This window comes from Sinohyriopsis cumingii, chromosome 6 (genome assembly GCF_028554795.1).
Source record: "Sinohyriopsis cumingii isolate HCF-2022 chromosome 6, ASM2855479v2, whole genome shotgun sequence".
Taxonomy (NCBI): Eukaryota; Metazoa; Mollusca; class Bivalvia; order Unionida; family Unionidae; genus Sinohyriopsis; species Sinohyriopsis cumingii.
Genome location: NC_142966.1, coordinates 23228918 through 23247631, shown reverse-complemented (window position 1 = coordinate 23247631; position 18714 = coordinate 23228918). Strand labels below are relative to the sequence as shown.

At 36.2% G+C, this 18714-nt stretch overlaps 1 protein-coding gene across 3 annotated transcripts in view; it reads right to left on the bottom strand.

The window, feature by feature from the left end:
• Positions 1-7982: 7982 nt before the first annotated feature.
• Positions 7983-18714, bottom strand: part of LOC149796483 (ras-like protein family member 12) — a 34937-nt gene continuing 24205 nt past the window's right edge. For 2 of the 3 annotated variants that reach the window (XM_089961194.1, XM_089961195.1), the window contains 2 exons: positions 12702-12775; positions 7983-9770 (listed from right to left, as the gene is read on the bottom strand). In XM_089961194.1, coding sequence (XP_089817320.1) covers positions 9294-9770; positions 12702-12775 — 551 coding nt within the window. In that variant the 3' untranslated portion in view covers positions 7983-9293. Of the gene's footprint in view, positions 9771-9793; positions 10991-12701; positions 12776-18714 lie in introns of those variants that run through there. The other variant, XM_089961196.1, reaches the window with a different exon arrangement.

The window sequence follows — 18714 nt, the reverse complement described above, 5'->3', positions numbered from 1 at the left end:
CTAGGGCATCGAAACAACTGATCTAATAAATTATGTTTATAATCCAGGGCATTGACACAACTGATCTAATCAATGTTGTTTATAATCCAGGGCATCGACAGAACTGATATACTCAAATGTTGTTTATAATCCAGGGCATCGAAACAACTGATCTAATCAATTTTGTTTATAATCCAGGGCATCGAAACAACTGATCTAATCAATTTTGTTTATAATCCAGGGCATCGAAACAACTGATCTAATCAATTTTGTTTATAATCCAGGGCATCGACACAACTGATCTAATCAAATTTGTTTATAATCCAGGGCATCGAAACAACTGATCTAATCAATTTTGTTTATAATCCAGGGCATCGACACAATTGATATATAATTAGTATCTCTCTTTTCTAGTGATCGGGGTGGCCCTGAAAAGGGCTTTTTGGTTTCTACCACTAATTTTCCTTAGTAACCTCGCTTCACTGTTCTGGCACCACAGGCCACATGTATCCTACTCCCTGTATCCCCATTATAAGGATTAAGTGATACTGAACGGGAAAAGTGGGAATGGTTAGCCTCACTTTTCCAGTCCGCCATTGATGGATGGACGGGCTGAGGCTTCCGGTTCTGTTGCCATTGAAGGAACAATCTGTATTGTCCCTTCTGTTACTTCTCCATTGCCAATTTTAAATTTTCTTTCTCCACTTCTTCCTCCAGCGAAGAAGTACTAATGCTTAACTCTTTTGGAAAGGTCCATTCTTCTCATCAAATCTCTCCTATTATGATATAGTTTCATATCCGCCACTTGACCCAGGCCCAACGGCATGCTGCACATACACCAAGTGCACTAAGGTTCACTGGATAGTTTCGTATTTTGACACCTCCCTAATTTTTAAGGTAGAAGGCATGGACCTAAGTATCATAAGCCTAGCATTTATAAATTCACACATAAGCTAAATCTGTAACGTGGTTTAGATTTACTTTGAGTTAGGCTTGGAAATGGGTTGACTTGTTGGTGACTGCCTGTCACAGTTAGATGAGCATTGAAGATCAAATGCAAAACTTGGGCTGCAAATGAACAGCCAACTTGGCTTACGTATTTACGCGTGTCTGCTACAGAGGTAAATATTTAAAAATCTAGATGGTTGAGGGGTGATGAAAAGTATGCTAATTTGTTATAGTACTATTGAACTTTATTCATGCATAAGGCACATACTGATTCTTTTAGCTGCCTTGTCACAGGAAAAGATTCAAAATAGCTATTTCCTGTCAAAAATGAATGTAAAATTTAGGGGTTGGTGGCAGTGTTGGTTCAATATAAAAACCACCAGTTGCATCAAGAATTAACCTGATTGCTGCAGTCAAAATCTCACACGTATGCTTTCTACAAAATCATTAGTTTGTTTTTATTTGTATCTTCAGTGTAAAATTATTCTCATTTTTCTGCATTAGGTCATTGTTGGATGAAAATTCACCAGATAAACTGTCCAGTGAGACCTAAGGTTTCGCTTAACCTGCCGCTCATATTCTGGCTGCTCATTATTCTAAATTTACATGTTAAAGATAAATGACAAGACTGGTGAACCTGACTGACTTTGAATACGAGTCGTGTTCGTCCATTTGGTCTCGTACGACTGGTTAAATGAGCGCTCGGCACAATGAGCGTGGGGCATCTAGTATTTTCTGTCTATCCTGGAATATGGTTCTTTCAACGCTATATTTAGGACACTCGTTGAATGTGTGGTCGAATGTTTCTTGGGTGGGACAGTATGAGCAGTATATTCCTAATTATTTTATACCTGGTAAAAGAAAATCATCCAAAGCTTTGCTGGATAGTAATTTTCTTCAGATTTGATTCTGTTTATACGGATTTACCAGGTTAGGGGCACGAGTCTTTCTACTTAGTTGTTTCTGCTGGTCGTATAACCTGTGCCTTTTGTGTGTGTTCCCATTCCTTCTAGTCCGAGTTTCATCTGACCCTTGCCACCCCATTTTTTATATTTGGGCATTTATGTTGGGGTGTTGGGCATACAGCCCAACATAAATGCATATCAAAAATGGGGTGGCAAGACTCAGAGGAAACGCGGACTACATTCCCTCCTACCATTTTTTTTATAAATAAATATTTGCCTAATCATACTATATGTTTCCTGTACGCTGTGACCAAGTGCTGTATTTCCGCTTCTCTAAGCTTATTCTTTTCATTTCCATGGAATATTAATGTGGGAGGGCACCAGCAATAATTCTATAGTATGATTGTTTTGTTTCATGATTCTGAGTCTCAAGAAGACTTCTCAAACATCGTTTCTCTTCTGGACGATTTACATGATTCCATATATCACAGCAATCTGAGGGAGTAGCTAAAAAGAACCGATCCCATCAAGACATGCATGCGGTCAGCCGACTATAGTTTCGCTGAATGGGTTACCGCTTTCCAGATTTCACTGTCGTCAGCAAAATGGGACAGGTCCAGGTGGGCCAGATCGACTGACGTATCTAAAGTATGTTGATAGATCATCGAAAAACCTTCGTTCCATACATAGACCGCAACAAAATCTGGTAATTTTGCTTACATGTGTGCGTGCGTGTGCGTGAGTATTTTCACAGAATAAAACATACTGAAACAATAAAATTAATAATAATAATAATAATAATAATAATAATAATAATAATAATAAAGTCACTCAAAGATAGCAGTTTTAATACGCTAAATTTTGTGCAATGATAACTATGACAAGCAACATGTGAAAAATGAATCGGGGTCTAATTCGACTATTTCTACGAGACAAAATATATCTCAAGTGTTTGTCAGTGCAGTAATTTACATAAAAGTCCCATAATAAGCCCGGTACCCTTATCGTCCATGCTGATATGCACATGAGGCCAGACGCACACCGTTGAATGGCCGATAGCTGAAGTAATTCGTTGGCAATAAAGAAACAACATTACAGTAGTTATTTCCAGCTTTGTCGCCACAGGCTTTTATGTATTAGTCGCCACATGCTTTTATGCATTAGTCGCAACTATGTCAGTTAAAGAAATACTGAGTGTTTGTTTGAAGTATAAATATGCAGTACTGTCATTTTCAGCCATTATGGAGGAGAGGTACGTTGAGAGATTTTTGTTCTTTATTGGTGTTAGAGATGCTTTATTTGAATGAGAGTTTGATCGAGTTTTTGTTATCTCTCTTTCCTTCTCATCATTAGTTGTACATTAGGTTTCAACATTTCCTAATAAACCAATTTTCATCTCACTGAGGATACTTGTATTTTCGAATAAATTAATGAAACAGATAACGGGGTCCGGTGAGTGGAATTAGGTTGGTGATACCAATTTATGCCATTGCAATTTTTGGAGAATAATGCTTGGTCAGAAATTTTGATAGCAAGAAATAACAGTAAAGTCTGTTGTTTTATCGTCGGCAATGGCGCGTACAAAGCAAACCTGATTCTGAATCAGAAACCAAGATGCCAGAAATGCAGTAGAAAAATCAAGAGGAACATAAATTAAACTAAATTACAAAAAATACAGATACGAGAGGTCGACTAGCAAGGTGCACTTGAAGCACGTGAAACACGAGAAAACATGGCGGCAGCTAAAAAGGCACTTAAAAGCTAGGATAATTCTTCAAGATTAGGATAATTGAAACACATGAAAGGAGTTTTCTTGAGTGTGCATATAAAGAAGGCACACAAGAGCTGAACATGTCACACATACCGAGAGATAAAGTAATGGGAACATCAGCGGTAATGATTGCAATGAAAGTACAAGATCCGGACAACATAAATAGGTTGTACTCAATTAATCCCATTGGATATAAAGGATACATCATCAGACCCAGAGGGAAAAAAAAACAAATACTACCTTATGGAGAGATCATCGTAGGGAAAGAAAAAGTCATGGTAAAAGAACCAACACCCATTTTAAGGAAAGTTAAGAAACAAACTGGAGAGCTACATTTGTCAGACATTCCTCTGGAAATTTCATTAGAGGCGGTGGTGGAACAGTTTGAATGGGAATTAAACATAAAAGTAATATCATCCAGAATGGCGACGATATTTTAACAACAATCTACAATGGGATACGGATACTGGAAATCGGAAACAGCAAACTGAAAGAAATGAAGAAATCATTCTTTATATATGGATTTCTAGCAAAATCATGGTATAAAGGGTGTATCTACGACCGTAAATGTAACAGATGTGAGAAGACATGACATACAAAGGGACGATAGCTCAAACAGCAATAACAAATACAGCAGAAACGTTAACTGAGAAAACGCAACACCAGGAGTAAACCAGCAACAAAATGAAGAGATACAACACCCAAAAAGGAACAGGAACAGAAACAAAACCAACAGCAAGAAAAAACACGCCCCAAAACAACGACATAGAGTACAACAGCAATGACAAAAGCAATTACAACAACAACAACAAGAAAAAGAGGAGCTAGAGATAGAAACAACAGAAACAAAAACAAGAGGAAGACAAGAAGAAACCAGCACAAGCACAAATGAACGCTAATCTCAAGCAACAACATGAACCAGAGCAAGCGTGTGTGTGTGCGTGTGATTGGGATTTTTAACGTAGCTTTAACAATTTTGCAGTCATATTGCTACGATGTCTGCAGTGTGACCGTTTATAGTGATGTCTAGCACTGGGGCATCATGCTGCAGACATGTAGCATGATGTCCCACCCAGTCACATTATCCTGACACCAGTCCGACCAGTCTTAACACTAACCTCTTAATGTTGAGCGCCAAGCGAGGCAGCTGTTACTACCATTTTTGTAAGTCCGTGATATGACTCGGCCGGGGATCGAACCCACGACCTTTCGCTTCCGAGGCGGACACTCTAACAATTAGGCCACCGGAGCGGTAGAGTAAGCTATATAAACAACTTCAACAAAAGCATAAAACAACTACAACAGCACAATCAATCCTGACGGAGGATCAAAAGATAAAACTAGAGAGAGACAAAGACAGAAACAGAAGAAAGGAAAAAAAAAAAAAAGAAGGAAACTAAGAGAGGAAGAGTACATAATGACGGAAGATTTCTTTTTGGAGCAAGACGAATGCGTAGAACAGATACAGATTGAATTTTGATTTTTTTTATACAGAATTAAAAACATACAGATCAAATAATAATTTAATTTATAGAAAACAATAAAAAAGCGAAACAAAAACAAAAGCAATTATGACAATCATAATATGCAGCAAAGATCAAGCAGGAGAGAGCACCCTCCAAAAAAAAAACAACAACAAAAAAAAAACAACGAAATATTATGCACGTATGTTGTTGTAGTAGAATTTAGCGCCATTTTTCAGCACACGATAGGTTATAATGGCAGCCAGTATTAATGGTGGAGGAAGAACACGGGAAAACCCCGGAAAGAACCAACGACCCACGAGAAGCTACTGGCAAGCTTTCTCACATACCCACAATGGCCGAATCCGAGACTCGAACCCACGCAGACAGATGTGAGATGACAGTGATCCGTAACGAAGAGCGCTTTAGACCACTCGGCCACTCGGGGCCCCCGTGTACGTATGCAATATAAAAGGAATAGTGATGCTTTAAAACATCCAACACCTGTTTTGTTTCAGAAACATAATTATTGGATATGACATTTTCCAAGTTCATTAAGAAAAAAATCACTAAATGAAGTATAAAAAAAACAAACTTACAGATATTCTTGGAAATAACACTTTTTATTTTAGTTATATTTTTGTAATATATAGGTGTATTTGTTTTTACTTTTTCGCATGATAATCTCTGTATAGGTAAATTGTCGCACCTGAAAAATTGTACAACTGATTCATGTAATTTTTAGTTGATAACCTTGAACGAGACAATCACTAGGATGATAAACAAAAACTCCATTTGGCAGGAACGATGCATTGATAGTCATACCATCAAATGTTTTCTTCTTTTTTAACATGTATTTTAGCAGTAGTTACGTAAATTAACGCTACATATTCTAACACCAAGCAGTATCCAAACCAGTGATTCCAGCGTTCACATATTTTAAATTCTCAGAGCTGCGACATTAACACTGTGATATACTCTTGTATTGTTAAACTTTAAGTAGCAATTCTAACATGTCATAGACAGCTTGATGATCCCTGCATATTTGACCAGCTTCACATTTAAAGTCATAATTTTTATTACTCGTCAGTTCCGACTCATATCATGAAGTATCGTAGCAATTGTTATCGCGTGCTTTAAGGAAGGAGAAACAATGAGAAAAGCAATACCAGAAAACAATTTCCTAAAGATGCATTGAATTAATAAAATGCTGCTAAGATATCAAGAAGCGCATAAAATTATCCTGAATTTCATTACTTTTGTATCAGACTTGATATTGTATGCCTTTTCCAAACTGTCATTAGTAGATGTAAAGATTAACGTATCGTGAGATAAATAGATTTAAAAACAGACCCAACGCACAATGTACCTCGGTTGTTACTGCTCTGCTTTTGAGAAATTCAAAAGGCAAATATATAAAATTGCAATAAAAATCAAATATCTTTAAATGTATAGCATGGTTTACAGTAGTTCAAATGAATGTTCCAGATAAATAAAATATGATTTCATATTTAGGGTTGCTGGTATACACCTTGGGTTCAGAATACTCTTCAATACATTCATGCGATGGAATTTAGGATGATTTGCCCAAACTGAACAAGCATTTTTGTTAGACTGTTGGAACAGTTGGACTTGAGATCTTGGTGATATTATTACATTATCAACTAATACCGACAATACTTGTAACTTTAATCAAGTCACGTTTGATTAATTAAGCGACGAGCTCCCTGCGGTGAGTAATCAACACAACATTTTTGCCTTGGCGAAAATCGATAGCGGATTTTCTCTGTGGCATGCGATGATTTCTCTTGACCAACGTTGGTAAAACTGACAGATAAACCGACCAATGGTCAGTATCAATGGTAAATAAAGCATGATAATGATTTTAATAAGCTGCAAATAACCTTAAATGTTTGAATTTTCTATTCTTGCTTCGTCATTTCGCTTAGCATATTTAACAATGATTTGTATGGCCCCGCGTTCACAGTTTTCATGTTTAAATCCGAACCGTCTCTTTTATATATTTAACCAAAATGAATGAAAATAAAAGCTCAAAAAGAAGCAAAATAATATTTTCCAAAATGACAGTGAATAGCTGCGAAACTACATTTCTCGCGGACACACCAGGAAGAGATGTGAAGAGTTCCCTTCCTCCATCGATAGAGTTTCCTGTTTTACATGACTATGCCTAAAGAAATTGTTGATTGAAAATTTTAGATGTCGCACTTAATTGGGTTGAACTCGGACGAAGCATCTACTTAAAACCAATACTGATCGGTAATAACCAAATCTGACTAAATCAAACGAGGACTTACCTAGACGAAATTCTTTTATGATTACTTGAATTATTGCTATGCATCTGAGACGCACAGCAACATTTCTGATTTGATAGGGCTAAGCTCACTTTAGATTGTTTTCCGATATGGTTTTAGTGTGTGTGTGTGTGTGTGTGTGTGTGTGTATGTGTGTGTGTGTGTGAATAAGAGTAAAGTGTCTTGCCTAAGGATTAAACAAGGCACCCGACCCGGCCTGATATATGAATCGAACCCGATAATCCTGTGTATGAATCCAGCATGCTAACCGCCAAGCCACTGAGCCATCTCATTGTAATTATGTTAGGAAGATAAACTCGTCAATAAGAATTAAACAAGGATCATTTAACTATAGAACATTACACAGCGTTAAATGAAGCAATCTTTTTAAAGGAACCACAATATTTAGAAATTGCAATTCACACACACACACACACTCACAAAGATATGTATATATATATATATATATATATATATATATATATATATATATATATATATATATATGCGACGAAGATAAATTATCATTTTCTAAGAAGGAACAATGCAAACCCGTGGCACAGGAAGGTATTTGCAAGGGATACTCCCACAACTGATAACATGATTTTGCATAAGTTCTTTAATATAGCTTTGACATTATAGAAACAACACTGGATTATTCTCAGACTATCGATAGGGTATAGTTAGCTGGTTTATGCAGAAAATTGTTTACCCTATACATCTAGTTATAAGCCGAGCCCAACTGCAAACAGCACAGACCCAGATATGACGTTCCTAGATCTGAGTATATGCAGTTTGTTAGAAGTAATGATATAACAAACAATATGGACCCTGATCTGCCGGCGCGCCATACATGGTAAAATATGATACATGTATTACAACAGATTGCACTTGTGACCAACCATATTAAAAATACGTGCATGCTTTATAAAATAAAATACTTTGAAATTATAATGATGATGAAAGATAAAATGAGGAATTATATTTAAGATCCATTAGCAAAATGTTTTATATACTTGTAGTATGTGGGAGCTGTGTTTTATATACTAATGGTATATAAGAATTATGTTTTAAATCTTACTAGTGTGTGAGAGTTACGTTTTACATACCACTAGCATACGAGTGTTACGTTTTACATACTACTTGTATACGGGAGTTGTGTTTAATGTACTACTAGGATACGAGTGTTATGTCTTACATCCTATTGGTATACGAGAATTGTATTTTGCATAAAACTAGCATACGAGATTTGTGTTTTACATAATAATAACATACAAAAGTTAAGTGTTTTTACTACTACTAGTATACAGAAATTATGTTTTACATACTACTGGTATACGAGAGATGTATTTGACATACTACTGGTATACGGGAGTTGTGTTTAATGTACTACTTAGTATGCGAAAGATGTCTTACATATTACTAGTATACTAGAGTTGTGTTTTATATACTACTAGTATACGAGAGTTATTTTTTTTACATACTACTAGATTATGAGGGTTGTGTTTTAAATACTGCTAGTATATGAGGGTTGTGTTTTAAATACTGCTAATATACGTAAGTTGTCTTTAACATATTATTAGAATGCGAGAGTTGTGGTTTACATAATACTTGCATACGAGAGTTGTTTTATATACTACTAATGTACAGGATTCTGTAGCATAAACAGTGATAGATTCTTTGCCAATTAACCATGAAGATATCTTGAAAGCAAGAAATTGTTGAATACAATGAAAACTATTTTGCACAGAAAATGTGGGTTTGATCAAATCATTTTCGAATCTGCATTTGCCGATAAATATGTTTTGCATACATACATACATACATACATACATACATACATACATACATACATACATACATAAATGAATATATGCAAGCATACATGTATAGATGCAGTTCACATTTAAGGCCACTAGCTGATTGTATGCAATGCCTGTCTTCGTCGATGGAGTGCAGCTTTAGGGCTATCATGATCACGGGTTTCCGGAATTGTATGGCTTGGAACACTGTTCGTCCTCATCGGTCCATTTCTTTTTGGATACTTATAACTCATGTATATATCCTCGAATATTTTGTTAATACCGTCAACGGACTCCCTGACTGAAATTTCATGGAAACTAACACAATTGAACTCCTCCGCTTTACCGAGGCCTTCTTCCATGGAAACCATTCTGTCTTGTTCCCGATCAATCTGGTTTCCAACCAGAACAATTGGTTGATTGGGGAGTGTTTCTCCTGGGGTACGTTTTCCTACCCGTTTCGAGTATGAGCTAATGAGAAGCCGCAGTCGGCTGCATTCATTAAAACTGCACCTGTCCGTCACTGCATACATCAAAATGTATGCGTCCGCCCATTTGATGTTGACTTCCTGGCGATTGCTTTCCACCTGCTGTAAATAATAAAAGTTATACAAGAACCACATTAGCTGCATAATAAATTAAATTCTACTTTCCTTGATAATACAAAAAGAGACAAAGAAAGCTGTCTTGAAGGAAATCTCCTTATTAGGACATATGCTCATAAGGAACAGCATTGTGAATCCCTTTTCATTATGACTTCTGTATTAAGAAACCTGTTAAAATGACACAATGTTACGGCCCTTGTGTACCCTTTACCGACAGGTTTTACATACAACTAACTATGCTGCACCATTACTGGTTACAGTGAAAATTTCTGGGAATATGTTTTAATGATACATTTGATTGTTGTGCGTTAGAGACGTAAAATAGTTATGGTTTGTTCGGGTTAAATCCGCTGAAATGTGTTTTGCCTAATGACTTTAGTTAGTTGGTGACCATGAACACACCACAGCAGCTGACTCGGCATGGCAAAGGAATGAAACTTGGTACAGTTAACAAATATGCAAATTACATTGGCATATTGTTTTTATTACAACGACATTATGATGTGACTTAATTCTCCTGAGAATATGTCAGATAATAATGTCTCATATTTTACTTCTAGAAATAAAATAGTTTATAATGAAGACAAATATTTTTAAAATTTAAAACACAAGGTCATATTAAATACCAAGTCTTGTTACGGATATCTGTACAATCTATTAAATTACAATCTAGTTTTATTTAAGTCATTTGGGTTTATGACCTTTGTATTTTCAATTCCATAATTCAGTAGCAGGTTGGTATCGTAGTAAAGTACGTATACAATACGTTCTATGATTCACCTTCATATATGAAGGCTGATTGCCCAGGTCAACAACTATTTCAGTCAACGCCACGCATTTAGTTTAAATAGTGGTCACGTAAACATAATGTGAATCTATAGTGCATTTGTCTCATAGAAATATCGTGCACGCCCTAATTGTTGATTGGCTCAGCAGTTTAAAAAAGAAAGTTGTTGTTGTTGTTGTTGTAGGGTTTAACACCATTTTTCAGCACAAGATAGGCTATACATGGCGGCCAGTATTAATGGTGGAGGAAGAACCCGGAAAACCCCCGGAAAGAACCACCGACCCACGAGAAGCTACTGGCAAGCTTTCTCACATAACCACATTAGCCGAATCCGAGACTCGAACCGACGCAGACAGAGGTGAGATGACAATGATCCGTAACGGTGAGCCATTTAGACCAATCGGCCACTCGGGGCCCCCTAAAAAGGAAAGAACATGACTGTTATTTTAAAATAATTTGATTTTAAAGTTCGAGACTATTTTTTGTGATTCAGATTTTGCTGATTTGGTTGTTGTTGTTGTTATAGGGTTTAACGCCATTTTTCAGCACAAGATAGGCTATACATGGTGGCCAGTATCAATGGTGGAGGAAGAACCCGGAAAAAACCCGGAAAGAACCACAGACCCACGAGAAGCTACCGGCAAGCTTTCTCACATATCCACATTGGCCGAGTCCGAGACTCGAACCCACGCAGACAGAGGTGAGATGACAGTGATCCGTGACAGACAGCGCTTTAGACCACTCGGCCACTCAGGGCCCCTTGTTGATTTGGACCTCATATAGAGATTATATAGGAGAATACAAGTACCAAGTATATGATTCTATAGTTTATGCCAGGGTTGTGTGTGTGTGTGTGTGTGTGTGTGTGTGTGTGTGTGTGTGTGAGAGAGAGAGAGAGAGAGAGAATCATGATTTGTTTATAATTGTTCGTTGCAATAGCAGAGTGGAAATCATTTCATTTAAACAGTTAGTACATGTTGGGTTTTATAAATTTATTCAAGGACTTGATTACTTAAATAATTCTATAATTCTATTGGATTATATGGAACTTGCAAGGACTTAAGTGATATTCGTCTTTCACGGGATTATCTTGAGGTATAAACGTTTGGATTTAGAACTGTGATTCTTCAGTGGTGCTAGCACATAAGCACATAACCAAGCCAGAACGTCCATTCGGAGTGGATTTGGACAGTTTCCAGATTAGTGTAAAATTCATAGTAAAATTTTGGGTATTCTAGGAATTTAAACACTGTAAGTTATTTTTAATTCCTTCACTTTGTTTCATTTTATCATCTATGGAAATAAATATATATTATTAAGAAAACTGAATGCTTGTTCGAGTTTGCCTTGTTTTGTTTCATAGTATTTTATATATTTTGGCTGTTTCCTTATTTCTACATCCCGATTTGACAATGGTAAGATATTATAGTAAAACGTCTCTAAATTAGGTGTGATCTTCATGACGACCGGTGCGTTAGTACGACATTATGTCTTGGACGAACTAAGTCCTATCTCGAAAGTAGAATTAAATTCATTAATCAACTTATAAATATTACTTCTTTCAGTCTATTGTGTGTGTCTGAAGGTCCTTTTAGCAAAAGAAAGCGGGTACCACCGATGGTGGACAGAACAGATATTTACGTTTATGCGGCTACCTTTTTGTTCATTCATTAATGGACTAATTTATCCAAATACATATGCAGATCTATATTTCAGATAATAAGTTTCAAAAATAATAAAAGCAAACGATTAGGTACAGGCAGGAGTCCAATGAGAATTACATCGCTTTCCTTACAAAATATGGTAATGAACATCAGACTGAAGTTCGTCCCAGACCTAATTTCTACGTAACTTTTAAACTAATCATTTAACATTCTCGGCTTTCGGTACTCAAACCTCACATGACGAAAATTATGTTGCTAATGTGGCCGCCGAAGCAACAAATTGCCTGTGTATTTTGTACGTTTTTGTTTTTTTATATCAGGTAAAGTAGTGCTTTCATATTACGTCCGGACCAAATTTACAAACAGATACAGCCTTCCTAATTAGTCGAGTCAGGTGTAATTTAACAATCTGAGCTCATGCTGCTGCTGTTAGTTGCCACACTCAAGATAACGTGTTCCCCGTACCTGTGTAGCGGTATCCAGTATCTCTAAAGCAACTGTTTCCCCGTCCAGACATTTAGTACAGCTATATATGTTTTCTGGAAAGATAAAATGAAATGTAAGACAAAACATATATCGTATTTGATAATCCACGAATACATATAATTCATATGGATTGTAAAACTCCTATGATCTCGATCATTGTTCCCTTATTAAGCGTTCCTATTTCCCATATTTCTAATGTATAACATAGAACAAGTACTAGCATGAAGATAACTGAGTAGAACAACCTCATTCGTCGAACGAAACACAAAGTTGCATTGCCTTATAGAAAACGATGAATTATAATTTAATCCTACATTCAACCTTTAAGGACGAACTGAAGGACCGTAAGACAGTCAATGACGTACACAAATAGCTATAGGTCTACCAATGCTGTACACAAATAGCTATACGTCTACCAATGCTTTACACAATAGCTATACGTCTACCAATTACGCACACAAATAGCCATAGGTCTACTAATGCTGTACACAAATAGCTATACGTCTACCAATGCTTTACTCAATATCTTTACGTCTACCAATGATGTACACAAATAGCTGTAGGTTTACCATTGCTGTACTCAAATAGCTATATGTCTACCAATGAATTACACAAATAGCTATAGATCTACCAATGCTGTACACAAATAGCTATACGTCTACCAATGCTTTACACAATATCTATACGTCTACCAATGATGTACACAAAAAGATATAGGTCATCCAATGCTTTACGCAAAAGTTATACGTTTACCAATGCTTTACACAAAATATATATGTCTACCAATGATATACACAAATAGCTATATGTCAACCGATGGTTTACACAAATATGTATAGGTCTACCAATTCTGTACACAAATAGCTATAGGTCTACCAATGCTTTACACAGTGCTGTACACAATAGCTATATGTCTACACAAACAGCTATTGGTCTACCATTGCTGTACATAAATATCTTTAGGTCTACTAATGCTGCACACAAATAGCTGTAGGTCTACCAATGCTGTACACAAATAGCTATAGGTCTACCAATGCTGTACACAAATAGCTATAGGTCTACCAATGCTGTATACAAATAGCCATGCGTCTACCAATGCTGTACATAAATAGTCATACGTCTACCAAACACAATAGCTATAGGTCTACCAATGATGTACACAAATAGCCATACGTCTGCCAACACAAATAGCTATAGGTCTACCAATGATGTGTACAAATAGCCATACGTCTACCAAACATACAAAGCTATAGGTCTACCAGTGCTGTACACAAATAGCCATACGTCTACCAAACAAATAGCTATAGGTCTACCAATGCTTTACACAAATATCAAAGAGTGTACCAATGTTGTACGTTGCTCGAATGGTTAAAAGATTCCAACGAAAAATGCAAATAAGTTAGATGCTGAAGAATTACATTTGACGCGCAAGTAATTTAGACTCCATCCTCTGTAATGAACCTAATTAAAGAGATGTCTTCCATTAATGTGTCTGCCTTTTTAAGAACACAGCTGGTTGTTACCAGTGCCAATTAACATATGTGCGGTTAAGAAACACACAAAAAGAAGATAAATTACAGCTTTTGCACCTATATAGCTTCTAAAAGGTCATTAATTATAACGTATTATTATTATTATTATTATTATTATTGTTTCTGTCACTGCCGTTGTATTCGTCGTTGTTGCTAGTTTTACTATTGCTAAGTTTTGTAGTTGCTGTTCAGTTGCTGTAATTTTATTTATGCCGTAAAGCTTCCCAGAAAAGGTTTTCAAATGGGATTTATGTATCTTTCTTCATTAGGATAACGAAATTATGTTAGTGTAATATTTCATCTTTACACCAAAATCGATAAACCTGTCACTGCTGAGCGAAGTAAATTTCTTTCATATTCTATATGATTGGTCTGAATCTAAGGGAACTGAAGTAGAAGCGCATCAGGGACTAAGCATTATTAGAGAAGAATGGGCGACATATTTCTGCGGAGACGTGTTCTTTTCAACATCGCATGAGACTACATATCACTTAGGTTCAGTTTACATTATATTTTATTAATTCAGGTAGGTCAGACAGACGACATATCTTCCACTGGATGTAGGCTATTGCTTTATTGTGTTATGTATTCCTTGCTTGAGAGTATGCTGTCCCGAGGTTTTATGTTTAATGGAATTTTCGAATTGGTTGCACGTCGGTTACTGTAGTGGTATGATCCTTGTGTATCCTCTTGCGAAATGTTAAGGCTTTGATTTTGGGCTCCTGTCATAAAGCCATCTATTTCAGCTGTAGCCCACTGCTGTTTGGACGTAGGTTTAGTTTCTGTTTGTCCGTGTATGTTGTGTTCAGCTTCCCCAGCATAAACACAGTCAATGTGTTTTTCTTCCCATTCGTTCATCAGTTGTTGCCTTAATGTTTCTTTCAGCTTTTCGTTTATATTTACTTGCTTTTTTTGTTATAGATAAGTCATGTTTATTGTCTGGCTATACGGCGAGATTGTCTCCTTCTTCTTCTGACGATATAAAGTACATTTATGTCAACGAACAAGGCCGATTTGACCCACTGTATGCCGATTTCATGGGCATCTCTCTCCTCCATCTTCTTTTTATATATATATATATATATATATATATATATATATATATATATATATATATATATATATATATATATATAGAGAGAGAGAGAGAGAGAGAGAGAGAGAGAGAGAGGATTGCTCCCGTTGTCTAAAAGAATTATCCGAAGATGCGACAATATATTTCACTCCTGTGCTTAGATATGAACATGACTACATGGACTTAATTGGCTGAATATGCGATAAAAGTAGTGCTCCATTCGGAAGTAAATGGGCACGAAAACTGACATGGAAAGAATGATGATAGACGAATAGAGATGCAGATGATGCATGCCGATCCGAGATTCACATATAGTGGGTCATATTGATACTGTTCGTAAACATAACTGCCATTTTACGAAGTACCTTTAAATATCAACGAACTTTAGATCACGATGGAAAGGTAGGCTCTTTACATTCCACATTATTATTCTTATGTCACTTGTTTAAGCTCGAATAAACAGCAACACAGAAAGAGTGAAAACAACAAGCTTTTAAAAATACAATAATTTATTTCCCTGGAAAAATTCTGTATAAATGAAGAAAAGAAAATGTACTTACGGTTTTATAGAATCAAATCCAAAAATGATCCAAATATAATCCGAGAATATAATTTTAGTAGTCCTAATAACAAAATGTTCTACTGATTTCACGTTCGAATCCCGACGAAGAATCCAAGATGGAAGACGAAGACGTATGCTACAATCTGTTGTGTTGAAGTCTACAGTTCCATGTAGAAACAAGAAATTATCACTTTGGTTTCTGATAGCTGAATACATTTTTATAAAAAACTGTCCTTGTTCCACAATATTACATAAGCACAAGTATTTTCCAGAAAAATAACAAAATTAATCCTTTTGAATCCAAGTAATTTGAAATAACTCCGAACCAAGTAATTTGAAATAACTCCAAGCAGCACAAAATACAACGAACAGTTTAACGGCCCAACTTCTAAAAATAATTTACCAAAATAGAGGCTATATGGTCTTCAAAAATGTAAACAAGGGTCACGTGATCATCTTCTAGAAGTTTGTAGAAGCAAATACCTGTTATAGGTCACGTACACCCAGTGTGACCCTGACGAAAACCAATCATTTTTTCTCTAAGAAATAATTTTAAAAAATGTTTATATCTTAAAGACAAGGTCCCATAATGACCTTGGAAACAACCAATCATTTTAAAATAAAATAGAACTTGTTTACTTAGAACTTGTTTACGAAGGTTGCTACAAATTCTGAAACAAGGTCAGGATTTAGATCAACACCTGGTGTTTATAAACTAACAGTCAAGTTCAAACTATTTTCTAAAAAAGGTATCATCTCTAGTGAATAAATTTACATTACAATATCATGTAATGAAAAATTAAAAAAATTAAAACTGACAATTAAATTGAAATAAATATATATTAAATCAGATATAATTAAATCAAATATACATAACAATTATATATGCGTCATAAAATGAAGATCACTTTGATTTATCTGCTAGGGTACTGAAGGAGTATTAACAATGACATCTGAATAGCCTCATTCTATGCAAACGAGTTTGTAACGTTGTCTCCTAGGGTATTATTGCAAATCTCGCAAGAGGACGTACAATTTAAAATTTTTAAATAGATGGATATATAGCACTGAGTCCTCATTCAGCAATGCCAAATGTCTAGGTGGAAAATATACAAAACGTAATTGTGAGGAATAACAATTTAATAACAGATCTAAATATTCAAACAACACAAGTAAATTTCCACAATTTCTCGACTCGGTCGACCTATTTAATCTGCCAATTTCATCATGTGATGTGCAACGTGTGAACGTTTCCATCTGTCCAAGCTACTTTACTCATCTGCATTATTTCCTTTTCCTTGACTGGTACTGTAGTACCCCTTTCGTCCCTCGACTACGTCCTTAACCCTTCCACTTCCTCCACTTCCGTTCCCTGGTCTGTCTTCAGACTTCTGTCTCCGTTATTCTATCCGGTCGTGTGACTTCTATAACAACTTCTCCCTACTTCGTCACCTTTGGGTGGCACTCGGTCCAACCCGAACAACTCCAAAATAGCACCGAAATCTTCTCTTTAAGAAGCTTTTCAAACCTGAATTCTCGTTCTCTTTTTTCACGAATGATGTACAGTCGGAGTACGCCTATAATAATTCACTCCCTAACTTACTAGAACTCTGCGTTGGTAAAAATCCTGGGAATACTGAAGTTATCATAAAATGACCTGTAGAATAAGGGTCTGCTTCGGACAGGTGTCCCGCCCATATTTCCCTAACTCAGGCCTGATTTGATACTGGGGTCTCTTTAAACTGCTGTCTGCCTAGTTTCTCACATGTATGTCAAACTTCTTTATCCCGCGGCTAGGCCGCGGCTTGGGTGTGAATAAACAACCTCTTCCGGTTTTACCAGTTACTTAGTCTCTTTGAAGGTAGCCGCCCGTTTGTTCCCTCCAGTGTCGATTCAAGCCGCAATCTTGCGCAACAAAGGTCAGTCGCCAATGTCGTGGCGACATTTTCCACCCCAGGTAAGTTGTGTACACGAGGGCTGTCTTCACAACGTGACAGAGTTAAATGATCAAAAGAATCCAAGAAAGCATCCAAGCGCTCGCAGTGCTTCTATGGAGTTCAGGGTTCGATACTATGTGTCCATTGGTGGGATTCGTTGAGTGATCATCGAGGAACCCCTCCTATTGTTCAGCTGGGTGTTGCTTATATTTCTAAATTAAAATATCACACACACACACACACACACACACAATCAACATTGTGCGAAAGCTAAATTACATAAAATTACGTACATATTTCTATATTTACGTCTTCCTTAAGTGAAAAAAATACTGATTTGTAAAGTGCATATTACTGAACACGGGGAGGGAGAAGTTGTAGATTAAATATACATTATCTGAACAAAACAGATGTAATTCAATTAACGGCTGCTGCTAAATTATCCAGACAAGACTTTTGTTTTATACACTCGAGTGAAGATAATATTTTCTTGGTGGTGGTGGGATGTTGTTAAATACAAAATGATCTAATTAGTTTATTTTCCTTGTATGATTGTACTGCATGTGTAGATAACTTAAGACACGTATAACTTATAACTTAAACGATTCGACTAAATGAAAGATTACATTTTTGATATAATCCCACATTAGAAAATTATTTAATATGCTGAGAGGCTGACGCACCAAAAGGCCAAATTGTTGTTTCCCGAGTTGAATGTAAAAGCCAACATCTTTAATTTGAACAGCGTAAATAAATGTCGCCGTGAAGTTATCCAGTTTTATTTCTCTAATACTTTTCACTCATTCCCTAATTTACGTGCGATTTTTCCGGGTTTCGTTCCCTGATATTTACATCCCCTGTGATTTTCCTTCCAAATTCTTTCTCG